Genomic DNA, 16,052 nt, shown 5'->3' with positions numbered 1-16,052 from the left:
CCTGGGTGGCTCAGTCGGTTAAGCGTCTGCCTTCGGCTCAGGTCATGATCCCAGGGTCCTGGGATCGAGCCCCGCATCGGGCTCCCTGCTCCGCGGGAAGCCTGCTTCTCCCTCTCCCACTCCCCCTACTTGTGTTCCCTCTCTCGCTGTGTCTCTCTCTGTCAAATAAATAAATAAAATCTTTAAAAAAAAAATTATTCAGTCCTCAAAACAGCACTAACACCCAGCTTGTATATAACATAGTGAGTTTTCAGAAATATCCTTCTACCTCAGGTTATTCTATGACTATTTATTTCAATTTAGAAAATTAAAAATTTCATGTATTCATATCTCAGAAATACAATGAAGTTATTGGTGAGGCACAAGAATAATGGATCATTGTGAGGACTTTAGGTAATTTTATTGTTGAATTCTTTGATAGACTTTTCTCTGAATTAATGTCATAGTAGTAGAACCGTCTCGAGTCTCTGCTATTTATGCTCTAATATAAAAATCCATCTGTATGTAGTTGCCCCTCATCAGACCTAGTAGAATTCAGAGGAGTGGCATAGAAGAGTCCCTATCATATGGACAGTATATGTATATAAATGTACATGCACGAATATGTGTGTGTGTGTGTGTGTGTGTGTGTGTGGCTGAAAAGATCCCACCTCAATAAAAACTGGGGGAAAAAAGGGCACATGCCAATTAAGAGAAAATGTAATTAGACAGTGACATCCTCTGAGTTATTGCAGATGCCATAGAGCTCAAAATAATTGAGTTTTGTGCTCTGTGTGTGTGTTTACTTTGTTGAATGTGTGTTTCTGAATATTACACTAGGTGAAAGTAAAATTATGTTTTAAGTCACTATTTTAGTAATAACGGTACAGTTTGCAGCATTTCCTTAAGCAACTGTGAAAAATACAGATTTAAAAACATTATATTGACCTTGTAGAATGAAACTTTGCCTCTTAGAAAACTATTTCTTTCCACAACTCTTTGTTTTTTTATACCAGTCAATAAAATACTGGTTACTGAAATTATGGTAGTGGCTTATGCACAAAAGTGTAGGATTTAAAAAGCTACCCTCCCCTAATTTAAAATGAGAATTTTAAAAATACGGTTTATATGAGGGTCAAAGTTAGCAGCATTTAAATACACCAAAACAAAATTCTCACCCTCAAAGTTGAACCCTAGGTATTTTTTTTACATACTACATAATAGATATAACTTTTGCCAACTCATAGAAATAGAAGAATTGAGGGTGTAGAACTGTTTTCTTTTCCACAGTGTGTCAGCTGTGTAACATTTATCTACCTATCTACCTATCTATTTGTTGAATAGGAGATTAAGAAAGTAAAGGGTTGTGAGTTGCTTCTGCTTTTTTTTTCTTTTATTTTTTCAAATTTTTATTTAAATTCTAGTTAGTTAATATATAGTGTAATATGGATTTGGGGAGTAGGATTTAGTGATTCATCACTTACACACAACACCCAGTGCTCATCATAACAAGTACCCTCCTTAATACCCATCACCCATCTAGCCCATCCCCCACCAGCCTCCCTCCATCAACCGTGTTTGTTGTTTGTCTTTAAGAGTCTCTTACGGTTTATTTCCTTCTCTTATTTTTCCCCCCTTCCCATATGTTCATCTGTTTTGTTTCTTAAATTCCACATATGAGTGGAATCATATGGTATTTGTCTTTGTCTGACTGACTTACTTTGCTTAGCACGATATACCCTAGCTCCCTCCACATTGTTGCAAATGGCAAGATTTCTTTTTTTTTTAAGATTTTATTTATTTATTTGACAGAGAGACACAGCGAGAGAGGGAACACAAGCAGGCGGAGTGGGAGAGGGAGAAGCAGGCTTCCCGCCGAGCAGGGAGCCCGATGTGGGGCTGGATCCCAGGACCCTGGGATCATGACCTGAGCCGAAGGCAGACGCTTAACAACTGAGCCACCCGGGCACCCCAAATGGCAAGATTTCATTCTTTTTGAAGGCCAAATAATATTCCATTAGATATACATATATATGTGTATACACACACACACACACCACATCTTTATCCATTCATTAGTCAATGGACATCTAGGCTCTTTCCATAATTTGGCTATTTTTGATAATGCTGCTATAAGCATTGGGGTACATGTTTCCATTCGAATCAGTATTTTTGTATCCTTTGGGTAAATACCTAGTAGTGCAATTACTGGATCACAGGGTAGTTCTATTTTTAACTTTTTGAAGAACCTCCATACTGTTTTCCAGAGTGGCTGCACCAGTTTGCATTCCCACCAACAGTGCAAGAGGGTTCCCCTTTCTCCACATCCTCACCAACATTTGTTGTTTCCTGACTTGTTAATTTTAGCCATTCTGACCGGTATGAGGTGGTATCTCATCGTGGTTTTGATTTGTATTTCCCTGATGCCGAGTGATGTTGAGCATGTTTTCATGTGTCTGTTAGCCATCTGGATGTCTTTTTTGGAAAAATGTCTATTCATGTCTTCTGGCATTTTTTAACTGGATTATTTGTTTTTTGGGTATTGAGTTTGATAAGTTCTTTATAGATTATGGATACTGACCCTTTATCAGATAAGTCATTTGCAACTATCTTCTACCATTCCATACACTGTGTTTTAGTTTTGTTGATTATTCGCTGTGCAGAAGCTTTTTATCTTGATGAAGTCCCAATAGTTCATTTTAGCTTTTCTTTCTCTTGCCTCCAGGTAGCTTCTGCTTTTGACATTGAGTCCCTCTGTGTGGATACATTTGCATCTGGTCTTGTTCTTCCAAGCCTAGAGAAGCACCAAGTTTGTGCATACTTTGCCTTAGCTCTAAGGCTATTCACAACTTCTTCAAGCAGTTCCAATAGCTATTCAACCAGAGCAGAATTAAATAGCACATGCATTCCCTGTTTTCAGTGCTCTGTAGAGGGGTTTTATAGAGGAAGCCAGAAGGCAAAAAGAAATTGGATATAATAAGATTAGTTAGAAGAACATTTCTACTTATTTCTATAATTATTTAAATTTATAAGTAGGAAAATTAATTCTCTAATTATTTTATGATTAGCTTAGGAGAAAATGTAGAAATACACAGTCGGTAATATAACAAGAAGATTTAAGATTTGTTTCTTAAGGCTCTCAGTCCAGAAAGTGTTAAATAGCTTCCTTTTTCCCCCTCTACTTTTCATTTCCACATTTTTCACATTCATATATCTACTTTATTTTTTAATTTATTATTTTTTTCTAGTTTTTTTCTTTTTTTATAATGTTAAGTGTACTCTTTAATCCCTATCCCCTATTTTTCCCATCCCCCTACCCACCTCCTTTCTGGTAATCATCAGTTTGTTCTCTATGGTTAAGAGTCTGTTTCCTGGTTCGTCTCTCTCCCTTTTATTTTTCCTTTTGCTCATTTGTTTTGTTTCTTAAATTCCACATGAGTGAGATCATATATTTGTCTTTCTCTGACTTATTTTGCTTAATATTATACTCCCTACCGCTGTCCCTCTTGTTGAAAATGGCAAGATTTCATTATTTTTTAATGCTGAATAATATTTTATATATATATATCACATCTCCTTTATCCATTCAGCAGTTGATGGACGGTGGGCTTTTTCCATAATGTGGCTATTGTAGATAATGCTGCTGTAAACATCAGGGTGCATGTATTACTTTGAATTAGTATTTTTGTATCCTTTGGGTAAATACCTAGTAGTGCAATTGCTGCATTGTAGGGTAGTTCTATTTTTAATGTTTTAAGGAGCCTCCATACTGTTTTCCAGAGTGGCTGCACCAGTTTGCATTCCCACTAGCAGTGCAAGAGGGTTCCTTTTTCTCCACATCCTCACACCAATCTGTGTTGTTTCTTGTGTTTTTGATTTTATCCATTCTGACAGGTGTGACAGGTTTTCTGACAGGTTTTCTTTTTCTTTGAACAGGCCTCCACATTTACTGTTCAGAACCATGGTGTCTCGATGATGACTGCATCCTAGAGTCATCTGTAAACTTTAGATCATTACTAGGAATAGCTGCTGTTTTTGTTTTTTTGTTTGTTTCTTGTCTCATTGTCTCTACTCATTTCTTAATTTACTTAGGTAATTTTTCCCCATTCCCTTCAATGAAGTTATGTCATACATCTCTAACACAGTTACATTTTTTAAATTTACTTTGTATTTTTAATAAATTTATAACCCCTTTACCTATTTTTCCACCCCCATACTCCCACTTCTAGCAACCATCAATCTGTTGTCTGTATCTATGAACTTTATTCATTTTTTTTCTTTTCTGTTTTTTTAATTTTTTTAGATTCCACATATAGGAGAAATCATACAGTATTTGTCTTTGTCTGCCTGACATTTCACTTAGCATGATACCCTTGAGGTCCATTCATGCTGCACAAATGGCAAGATTTCATTATTGTTATGGCTGAATAATATTTCACTATTTATATGTATAGATACATGCACACTTTGGTTGTTTCCATATCTTGGCTTTATAAATAATCTGCAATAAATATGGGGTGCATGTGTCTTCCAAGTCAGTGTTTTATTTTATTTGTATAAATACCCAAAAGTAGAATTGCTGAATCATAGGGTAATTCTATTTTTAATTTTTTGAGGAAACTCCATTCTGTTTTCCATAGCGATTGCATCAGTTTACATTCCCAGCAACAGTGCTCGAGGGCTCCCATTTCTCCACATCTTTGCCAACACTTGTTATTGTTTCTCTTTTTGATTGTAGTCATTCTGATTGGTATGAGCTGACATCTCATTGTTTTTTCATTTGCATTTCCCTAGTGATTAATGATGTTGAGTATCTTTTCATGTACCCATTGACCATCTGTGTGTCATCTTTGGACAAATGTGTATTCAGATCTGCTGCCCATTTTTTAATTAGATTTTTTTTTTTTTTGCTATTGAGTTGTGTAAGTTCTTTATGTATTTTGGTTATTAGCCCCTTATCAGATATATGAGGTGTAAATATTTTCTCCCATTGAGTAGGTTGCCTTTTTTATCTTGTTGATGATTTCCTTTGCTATGTAGAAGTGTTTTATTTAGTATGATGCAGTCCCACTTACCTGTTTTTTGCTTTTCTTGCTTTCACTTTTTTGTGTCAGATTTAAAAATTCATCCCTAAGACCTGTGTCAAGAGGTTTACTGCCTATGTTTTCTTCTAGGAGTTTTATGGTTTCAAGTCTTACATTGAAGTCTAATCTATTTTGAGTTAATTTTTGTATAAGGTGCAAAATAGTGGTCTAATTTCATTCTTTTTGTGTGGCTGTTCAGCTTTCCCAACACCTTTTATTAAAGAGACTGTTCTCGGGCACCTGGGTGGCTCAGTCATTAAGCATCTGCCTTTGGCTCAGGTCCTGATTCTGGGGTCCTGGGATTGAGCCCCGCATTGGGCTCCCTGCTCAGCGGGAAGCCTGCTTCTCCCTCTCCCTCTCCCCCTGCTTGTGTTCCCTCTCTTGCTGTATCTCTGTCAAATAAATAAATAAAATCTTAAAAAAAAAAAAAAAAGAGTGTTCTCTCCCCATTGTATATTCCTGGCTCCTTTGCTGTAAATAATTCTCTCTATCCTGTACCACTGATCTATGTGTCTGTTTTTGTGTTAATACAATACTGTTTTAATTACTGTAATTTTGTAATGTAATTTGAAATCAGGGAGCATGATGCCTCTAGCCTTGTTCTTCATTCTTAAGATTGCTTTGACTTTTCAGGGTCTTTAATGGTTCCATACAAATATTTGGATGGTTTGTCCTATTTCTTTCAAAAATGCCGCTGGAATTTTTCTAAAGATTATTTATTTTAGAGAGAAAGAGCATGGAAGAGAGAGAGAGACGGGAAGGGTCAGAGGGAGGGGGAGAGACAGAATCTCAAGCAGATGAGGAGATCGATCTCATGACCCTGAGATCATTACCTGAATCGGACACTTAACCAACTGAGCCACCCAGGCATCCCGCCATTGGAATTTTGATAGGTATCACACTGAATCTGTAGATTGCTTTGGGTAGTATGGACATTTTAACAATATTGATTATTCCAATTCATGAGCACAGAATATCTTTCCATTTATTTGTGTCTTCTTCAATTTTTTATGGTTTTATTATGGTTTTAAAATTATATTAGAATGCAGGGTAAGTGCAAATTGAATAGTAGGATTAATGAAAAGATGAATGAAAGAGAGTGATCACTTGGAAATAGAGAAATTTATAAAGGGGGGAATTTCAGATGCAAAATAAGAGGTTTCTCAACTATATAAATACTAGATCTAAAAAAAAATTTAAACAGAGGAGTAAATATTGATTGGTGTTTGTGGTCATCATTTTATGGGAGATATTCATATACTCCAAGTATTTTAGGGAGAAATCTTACTTTCTTATTCTGCATACTTTTGTCACAAAGTATGGCCTAACCTGAACATGACCTGTAAGTTCTATCAGGTTGTTACCGTTAGGCACTAAAATCACAGTTTATCTGAGAATTTTAGGATGATGCTACCTACAACTGCCCGGTCATCTTAGTGGTCAGGGGTGCCAAAGAATGTGTTTTCACTGAACTGTAGACTAAACTGTAAGTGCAGTCAGCTCGCTCCTGTGCCTGGTGGGGAATTGTGAGCATAGAGCTAGACATACAGAGAGTTTTTTTAATGATTAGAAAGCCACATCTTTCTTCCAACCTATTTACAATGCTTAATGTAAAACACATAAAACAAAAGTGATAAAATAAGGAGACTAGATACTGTATGTAATCAGAAGACTGGCACACAGCATTTAAAACCTAAGCACTGGATTCTACCATGGATTAATTTGCATGTATATGTATGTATTTTTGTAGTTTTGAGGTTTTAAGTGGCCACCAGAGTGTATTTCAGATGGCACACATAATACATTGAACTGGAATCCCAATTTGGGCTTGCCATCTGTGTACCATGTTGATTATTTTTACAGAACTGAGATTTTAATCTCAAAAATGAAAATTTATAACAACACCCAAATTGGGCTTTTTGTATCATTTATTTTCCTTCTTTTTTGTCTACTGACTCCCATTTAGCAAGAGCATTGACTATTCTTAGTGAGTTAAGGGAGGTACCAGCATGGCTTTGACCTTGGCCTTGATTTTAATCTCTTTGTCCAGTCAATGTATGAAAGCTTAGCTGTATTTTGGTTTGTTTACTGTGTAGACTTTGCCATGGCCATGAGTTTCATAGAGTAATTATTTTGATTAAGTTAGACGATTAAAGTTAGTCTTGCATGAGGAAAGAATACACTTGGGAAGCGGTGATAGATGGACTCCAGTCTTCGGAGTGTTTAGTTCTGCCAGCATTTTCCAGTTGAATGGAAATTCACCTCCCAGTTTGGTTTGGGTGACAATGAATGGATTGTCAGACCTCAGTATTTCCTAGGAAAAGATAGAGATCAAGAAGGATTGATGACAATGTGAATATCCACATGTGTTCTTGCACTTTTTCTCAGATATTTTTCTGCTTTGATGAACAACATCATTACTGAAATAATAAATGTTAATTAATATCTGCATCACTTTTTGGTAAATGGTAGTTTAGTATTACAATTAGACTAATTAGTATACACCATAGCTGGTGACATGACAAATCATAGAGCAGAACATGTTGACTCTTATCCATTATGATATATTAGCTAATTCACTTGCTCAGTAACGACAAGAGAAAAGAGAGACGGGGAATTGGGCAGTAACAACAACAACTATAAAGGCATTATGGCCACATTTTCAGGGTTTTGTCTTTCCGCCATGTTCCTGAGTACCGTGGATTGTTAACATTTTCCATTTCTTTTCCCATTGGGAAATCATAGCCCCTGACCGAAACCTTCAGGAATAAGATCATGAGTAAATAAAGAAAATGAGAATAAAAGATGACTTCCACATTTTCCTAGGTTTACACATGCTATGTCATGCTCAGTGTTTGATTTTACCAAGATTAGTCATTGTAAAGTTGACGGCCGTCTGCATCTTTATTTTTCAGAACCTATGAGAACCCCAAAGACATTAAAGATTGCTGAGATACAGGCAAGACGCATTGCTGTGGACTGGGAATCCCTGGGTTATAACATTACTCGTTGCCACACTTTTAATGTCACTATCTGCTACCATTACTTCCGTGGTCACAATGAGAGCAAGGCAGACTGTTTGGACATGGACCCCAAAGCCCCTCAGCATGTTGTGAACCATCTGCCACCTTATACAAATGTCAGCCTCAAGATGATCCTAACCAATCCAGAAGGCAGGAAGGAGAGTGAAGAAACGATTATTCAAACTGATGAAGATGGTATGTTCATACTTGTTATTTTTAAAAGGGTGAATTATATAACAGGATTATGTCATTGCTTATAATTTTCTCTAGAGTCACCAAAATTGAATTGGATTCTGATATCTGCTAAATACTCTTAACGAGGTTAACTTTGAAAGGAGTTTGCCTTTAACTAAAAAGCTTAATATTCTTCAAAGTAGCATCAAATACTAGATGAAATGTACCTCTCCTCTTTTCTGTTTTTATATGTTAGAGAAGTAACAACTACACTAAAGTTTAAATAAAGTTGTTCCTATCAAATGTGCAAAAATAATTTTCACTATTCATGGCATTACATCATTTACCTATTGGTGAAATGCACTTGGTTAAAATTTAGTTCTTCACATTTTACAAACCAATGATAGCAGCTTTCATTTTCCTTAGCATTTGAAAACAGCACCGTTTGCCTATTCCACTCATTTTCAGATGGTTTCATGTAAGTTTAAATATAAAAGAAGGTTGAAGTTCATATCTTTAAGTCTCAATAAAGGCCCTTATCAGATACCAGCAAGCTGTCATCTTTTACCCATTTTATTACCACCCAAGGAATTTAACTATATAATGTCCAATATCTACGTGTGTCACTTCCAAATTATTAAGTAATAGGAACAAACATTTATATTATATTATAATTTGCCCACACCTGCTATAGCACTATAGTTTGTCATTAATGGGAATGAGTACATTTCTTGATTCAACAGAAATGTGCCCTATACCCAAAAAAATGTACCAATGATGATACTCTGATAATAACAATAATGTATTATTTCAATGTAAGACATTTCATTTTCAAAATTTACTGTTATGAATGGAAGCATGTAGGGAAAAAACATGGCCTATTTAGTGAATGGAGGCAAAGCTGAATCTGGGAGTCAGGAATCCTGAGTTTTTAGTCCTGGCACTAATACCTCTGTCACCTTACCCAATCTGTTTACTCCTCTAGATTTCCATTTCTCATCTCTATATGAAAAGTTTAAATAAGATGATCTCATCCCCTTCTAAATTTCTCCTTGAATAGCCTGTCAGTAGGGCCACGTTTTTGTTTGGATTTTAGAAAATAGGATGTATTTCATACCCAAGTGTTTCCAGTTTCCCTCAAGTTCTGAACTTTAGGCACGGATGTACATCTTGATGACTATCAGGTATGAGATTTCCTTAAGATAGGCCAATATACCACAGTTTCTAGAAGTTTCTCTGTATCACTTCAAACACTCACTCTGAAAAGTAGAAATGACCCATGTTGGTTCTATTATTTTTGTTGTCATAAAGGAGAGTGAGAGCTTTTCAACCTCATTCAGATCAGATTTTGAAGGAAACAATATTGTCCTAAATTATACATGGAGTTATTCTCATATTCCTAAAATTTTCAAAGAATAAACCTAGGACTTATTTATGATAAATGTACTTTGTCATGTTTAACGTAACCAAACATGATTACCTCAACTATCATGTTTGAATTTATACCTAATCTAAGCCTTAATAATATTTCAAACAAACTTGCTCTCATACATAAACACACACTCATATCCCCCCCACACACACAGAACACACCCCAATACATGATTATATAAGAAAGAATAATTAGCATAGTTGTTTCATAGATGGATGATAGAAATGGAAAGTCTAAGCAGATTCAAAAGCTCTGAAAAATCTCTATCTCATTTCATAAAGTGGGATAAATACTAAAATGTCTGTATTACTCTAGACATTTTGTAAGCCATGTTTTTAGTAATAAGAATGTACTCACACACTTTATTGCCTACCCTTAAAATTTTAAAAACTTGATTTCTTAACTGGTCATTTTAGATTCAGTTACATTTGTGCTTTTTCTGCCAATCATTCTCTATTAATATAATTCATTTTGGTGGTATACTTTGGTATGGCTTTTAGTTTGCCTTTCTTTCCCATAAACTAAAGAATGCAGTCAGGCTCATATAACTTTTTCATATTTTATTAAATTTTTAAATGTATTTTTGGGTGTACAGACAAGTAGATTAATAATCAGGAAGTGAATTGCTATGGAATCTTAAATTATGTCCTAAATTCATCAACTTCATGACTGTGCTATTTTATATAGAAACAGTTTTATAAACATAAGATGAAATTAACTCTATATAGTATATAATTACAATATTGTTTCTTATTCTAGTTTTATTTTAAGGTATGTTTTGAAGAACATTTTTACTAGCTGTAATGATAATTGAGTTGCATATTATTATTTCATAGCATAGTCAAAAAGTAATTCTTTCTACTGTGAGATTTTTTTTCTTCTCCTTTGTCTTATGTATAAAACTAAATGACTGCAGTAAAAACTTTGTATATTTTCAAGTAACTCAGTCTTCAGATCTGCTCACATTAGCTCCAGTTTCTACATAGAATACTTGATATGACTCAGTATTCCTGAGAGGGGGGACAGAATATCTAAATCATAATCTATTGTTGCAAAGATCGATGGGTTATGATGATCTAATTAAGTCAGTCTTACTAAATTATTGCTGCCCTATATACGTAGAAAAAGAATAAATTATCAACCATCTAATAAAAGAATATAATTTCATGAAAAGAATTCTAGGGACATCCATAAATCATGAGAGCAAAGCTAAAATGATTTCCCACCAGAACCCTAAGGTAGAATTTATATTTAATTTATTGCATACATTTTTTAATGCATGGGTAGAATTTTTTGTATGAGATTTTGTTTTCATTTTTTATCCTAGCATTTACAAAAATCAATATTATGAAGTGAACTCAGCAGAAAACCCTGGTTTGGGGACATTTTTTGCTAATACAGAGCTATTTTTAAATGTTCATTTATTATATTTTAAAGTCTGTAGTGCTTATTTAATATAATCCTGCCCCACCCACATTTCATTTTTCCTCTCTCTTCCATTTTGAGAGTTATATTTTAAAGGACTTTCTTTAAAAAAAAAAAATAGCTGAAACAGCTCTCAAATAAATCACAAGCAGGGGAATGAAAGTCAGCATTCTGTCTCCATTAAAAGTTGTTGATGTGGAAATGTGAGGTGACATTCCCTGCCATATGAAGACAGCCGTGATGATGGTCTTAGTAACTTCATGTTGTATTTACACAAATCAAAAGTACATATAGACATTCTACATAGACATTGTCTTCCTTCAGAGGTGGAGAGTTATTAAATATAACTTACCTGTGCCCACTCCCTGCCCCACCTGTTTATGTGTGTGTTTTGTCATTCACCTAAGTGTAGTTCTTTTTCTTGTCTGCTGTACTAGTCCCAGTGCAAGATCAGTAGCGTGGTACTCTCTTGGCCATAATTTTTCCACAAACTTTTCCCTCTTACAAGTATGACCTGTAGGTACTTTAAGTGAATTTTATTGACAAAGTAGAATATGTGTAAGAAGAGCAGAGAGGGGCGCCTGGGTGGTTCACTTGGTTAAGTGTCCGACTCGTGATCTCAGCTCAGGTCTTGATCTCAGGGTCGTGAGTTCAGGGTCGTGAGTTCAGGCCCCATGGGCTCCATGCTGGGTATGGAACCCACTTAAAAAAAAGAAGAAGAAGAGCAGAGAAATACACAAATTCTAGGAAGGATACTTTAATTCTGTCCCTCTTCCAATGCGGAATTATGCAGACATTTTTAACTATCTTTATTTGTAAACAATTTGAAATACATTGCACCATTTTATATATTTGTTGGCCAAGTTGTGGTTAGTGAACACAGGTAGCAATTATAATACCATCAAATAAACATTTTCTCACTAATTGGAGTGTTGCCTCCTCCTACCTCCAGCAGTCACCATCTTTGAAAGTTACGGAAAAGTGAAGAAATACTTTTCCTTAATTACAATCAGAAGCTTGTTTTCACTCTACTCAAATGACATAACACCTATCACCCTTGTTAGTTAACAAACTAATGCCCCTGGCAGCCTCCGTAAGTGCCCCAGAGTACACATAGGGGCTGTGATGGCCTCTCTGCCTTGATCAACTGTGTAGTCTGTGCCAATACAGTGGACCTGGGACTTGCCAGGGAATGGATGCCTTTGATTAAGTTCCCCCTGAGCCCTCAGCTGACAGATGCATGTACATATATTCTGAAGTTGAGTGCTGGCATCTTTTCTGTTTATGGGTTTCTTTTCTTTATGGTTTTTTTCTTTATGAATTTATTATTAATGTGCCAAGTTATATTGGCTGTCCCAGAGGTCATAACATCGTTCATCGTCTCCTTGTAGTCTGAAATAAATCTTCCTATTTTGATGTATCATTCAGAATTTCTTGATGCTGCTAGCTACGATGCAGTGCATTTCCTTTGATCCAGTGATTTTTAATTTACTTCAGTCCTCACAAAATTGCTGTATACTCTGCAACTACATTTCTAGATAATGCCATGTGTGAAGTTCACTGAAACGTTAGATTAAGGAAAAATATTAATTAAAAACCATACTTGCCCAGTATTGGGTCAATATTTCAAAAGAAAACACATTTTTTAAGCAAAGTAGGATGTGTAGGATTTATATTTAAGCATTATCAGAACAAGAAACTGGATATTTCTGTGAATAAATAGCAACTATGTGTTTAGATAAAGTACATGAAAGCAAAGAGCAAAAGTATCTGATGTTTTATATTTTGTCAATAGAAACTGACACATTGTTCATCGCTGCCACTGGGTATTATCAGTTATATGACATTTGCAGATAAGGACTGGTATGAAGGTTCCTCAACTCTCGTCATACCTGGGGACACTTCAGAACCGGTTATGCTGATTGTTGAGTTCTAAACAAGTCTGATATTATAAAATGGTTTGATGCTTAGCTTTGCAAGAGGGAATTTCATTTAAAAGACTGAAGCAATGATATATGAACCTATTCATCTTGAGGTTTTTTAAAAAATTGTAATAATCAGTGCTGTGTTTTTTTAAATTATAGAAATTTAATAAGGATAGCAGTAAGAGTCAGCTTGACTCTTAATGGGCATTTCAATTCAGTATTCTGTGATTTGGCTTTTGAGTCTGGGGAGTGTTAATTATTATTATAATTCATTATTTAATGAAATTTGTTTATGGAGATACTTTAGGGGCTTATCATAATCTTCAGAATATCTTTCAGGGAAATATAGCTGTGTTCTTGAAACAAATTACAAATGAGATCTTCATGTTATTAGAGGTATACAACAGAGAAAACAAGACTACACAATTATTCAACTCTCTAAGGTGATAGACTATTCTTTTGAATAAAAATAACTTTGGAGTTGTACATTTTCTGCATTAGAAGCTTATAGATTACTCTAAATTCCCATTTGTTAAAAATCAGAAAACTGGTCACATAGCTTATTTTCTTTTTAAGGACACAATTTTTTTTTTTTTAATTTGGCTTATATAACTTACAGTAATTACTTTTTCTGTTTCTGATGTAAGGATCTTTATAACCAAAAATGTATATATTTCTAGTGCCTGGCCCTGTACCAGTCAATTCTCTTCAAGGAACATCCTTTGAAAATAAGATCTTCTTGAACTGGAAAGAACCTTTGGATTCAAATGGAATCATCACTCAATATGAGGTACTGGGAGAATAAGGAAGTTAATTGAAATGTGGGTTGAGGGAGAGTAAAAGGAAAAAGTTGGAGAGAAATAATGGAAAATAAGTAAGTGAGGATTAGGGGATCAAATCATTTTTAGTACACCTCTGTTTTACTTTACAAATTCCTTGATCCCAAAATTGAGTTTCAAAACAAATATTGGATGGCACCTAGAATTTTCTAATTCTTAAAGTAAATGTGTTTTTGTTGTTGTTTTAGAGAAGCAGGATGGGTCTTTTCAAACAGACTTACTGATGGTTGTAATGAATGAATTTTTATAAAATTAAGATACATTGTAATTAGGGGAGGCCATTGAATGTCAGTTGTTTCAGAATAAAGGATTACTTCCAAGACAGCAAAATATATTATAAACTTGACTATTCCAGAGATTCATCTCAATTTTGTTATAAATCATTATCTTATTTTTAAAGAGGAGAAGCTAAAAAGAAGAAAAGATCATTATAATTGCACAAATGTGTAGTTCTCTTCCTGCATAGTCAGTGTTGATTAGAGCATAAAATGTTTACATTTCTAGCGGCTACAGAGTGCATCATGGGAATGAGGATCATTAGGACAGTGTCATAAATTGTGACCCTGTCAGCACACTCGAGTGCTGTTTACATGAAATCTGTTATGTGATTCGGACAAAGTATGGGGTGATGTTACTTACAACAAACATTTGTTGAACACTTCCTGTGTTTCATATACATTAAAATATATAACCATAAGATTGTGTATGTATGTGTACCCGTATTTAAGTAAATTAGTTTATCTCTTGATGGAAGAAAGTAGATGCACATTGGTACGGTCAGATATTTACCTCTAGGTATATCTATGGCCGGCTGGCCGGCTGGCTGGCTGGATGGGTGGATAGACAGACATTAGATATAGAATGACTGGGAAGTAACCATATCCAAGTGAGAAGGAAAAGAAGTTTAAGAAAAATGTGATTCACTTATGAATACTGCCTTATGTAAAAGAGCTTTATTTAGATTATATCATGATATGTAATAGCAAATATATTTCTTAAAACAGGTCAGCTACAGCAGCATAAGATCATTTGATCCTGCAGTTCCAGTCGCTGGACCTCCCCAGACTGTATCAAATTTATGGAACAGCACACATCATGTTTTTATGCATCTTCATCCCGGAACCACCTACCAGTTTTTCATAAGAGCCAGCACAGTCAAAGGCTTTGGGCCAGCCACGGCCATCAATGTGACCACCAATATCTCAGGTACGCAAAGGAATAAAACGCAAACAGGATTGGTTTGTAATAGCATGTCCTAGAGAATCCTATATGCACTCAGGGTAGTCATCTCACTTATATAGCTAGCTATTCCTGATTGAAGGTTCGTTAAAGAATTCTGTGAATACTACTCCTGACACCAATATTACATTATATGTTCACTGACTAGAATTTAAATAAAAACTTGAAACAAAGAATTATGTGAATACAGATGGTAATTGGTTATATGTCCAAAACCAAAAACATCTCAGTCACTTTCAATTGACAGTGGTCCTTTTAAAAATGTCATTTTATCTTAATTAGAGAAGTATTTGAAAGTTCATTATGAATGCTAATAGACATCACCTTTGAGGAGTTGGTAATTACGATGGTATCAGAAATCTGCTGTAAGTGGATTTTATCAAAAGAATGATGGCAGATCTTTGATCCATTGTTACAGTGCCACATACCTTGTCTCTCTTTTCCACTTTCCCTGACATTCTGATATTTTTAAGCAAATATGAGGAATTCGTTCTCTTAGAAATCTCACATAAATTCATCTAAATTTCAGAATGGTAAGGTACAGGAGAACTTAAGTTGATAAACAAATACAGTTAAATTTCACATTATTTTATGCTCACAATTTCAGTTTGTAATTGACTAGATTATTTACAGATACGATTTCTTCTTCGGTCAAGTCATCAGTTAAACCTGATTAAATTCGGCCAGTAATTAGCATTGTCATATGCCCTAATTCTACTCTAGCTTATGTAATGTTTTATCTTAGTTATTTAAGATTACTGAAATAAATATATATTATAATGTAACATTTCTGTTTGGAAACGTTTTGAATATAAAACCTTAAAAAATTACATCATGAAAAATATTACCTATTCCAATATGAGCTATTTGATTTATTCTAACAAAAAAGAATTTTAAAATATCATCCATTATGTTAGAAAATAGCAATGTAT

At 34.8% G+C, this 16,052-nt stretch overlaps 1 protein-coding gene across 4 annotated transcripts in view; it reads left to right on the top strand.

Moving 5' to 3' along the window:
- Positions 1-16,052, top strand: part of PTPRK (protein tyrosine phosphatase receptor type K) — a 532,644-nt gene that overhangs the window by 404,074 nt on the left and 112,518 nt on the right. For all 4 annotated transcript variants that reach the window (XM_081828970.1, XM_081828968.1, XM_081828967.1 and 1 more), the window contains exons 8-10: positions 7,979-8,281; positions 13,723-13,832; positions 14,886-15,087. In XM_081828970.1, the coding sequence (XP_081685096.1) occupies positions 7,979-8,281; positions 13,723-13,832; positions 14,886-15,087 (615 nt within the window). The remainder of the gene's footprint in view (positions 1-7,978; positions 8,282-13,722; positions 13,833-14,885; positions 15,088-16,052) is intronic.

Source organism: Leptonychotes weddellii, chromosome 8 (genome assembly GCF_054177405.1).
Source record: "Leptonychotes weddellii isolate Sample4059 chromosome 8, ASM5417740v2, whole genome shotgun sequence".
In the NCBI taxonomy this organism is placed as follows: domain Eukaryota; kingdom Metazoa; phylum Chordata; class Mammalia; order Carnivora; family Phocidae; genus Leptonychotes; species Leptonychotes weddellii.
The sequence above is the reverse complement of the archived record's forward strand: the minus strand, read 5'-3'. Positions and strand labels throughout refer to the sequence as shown.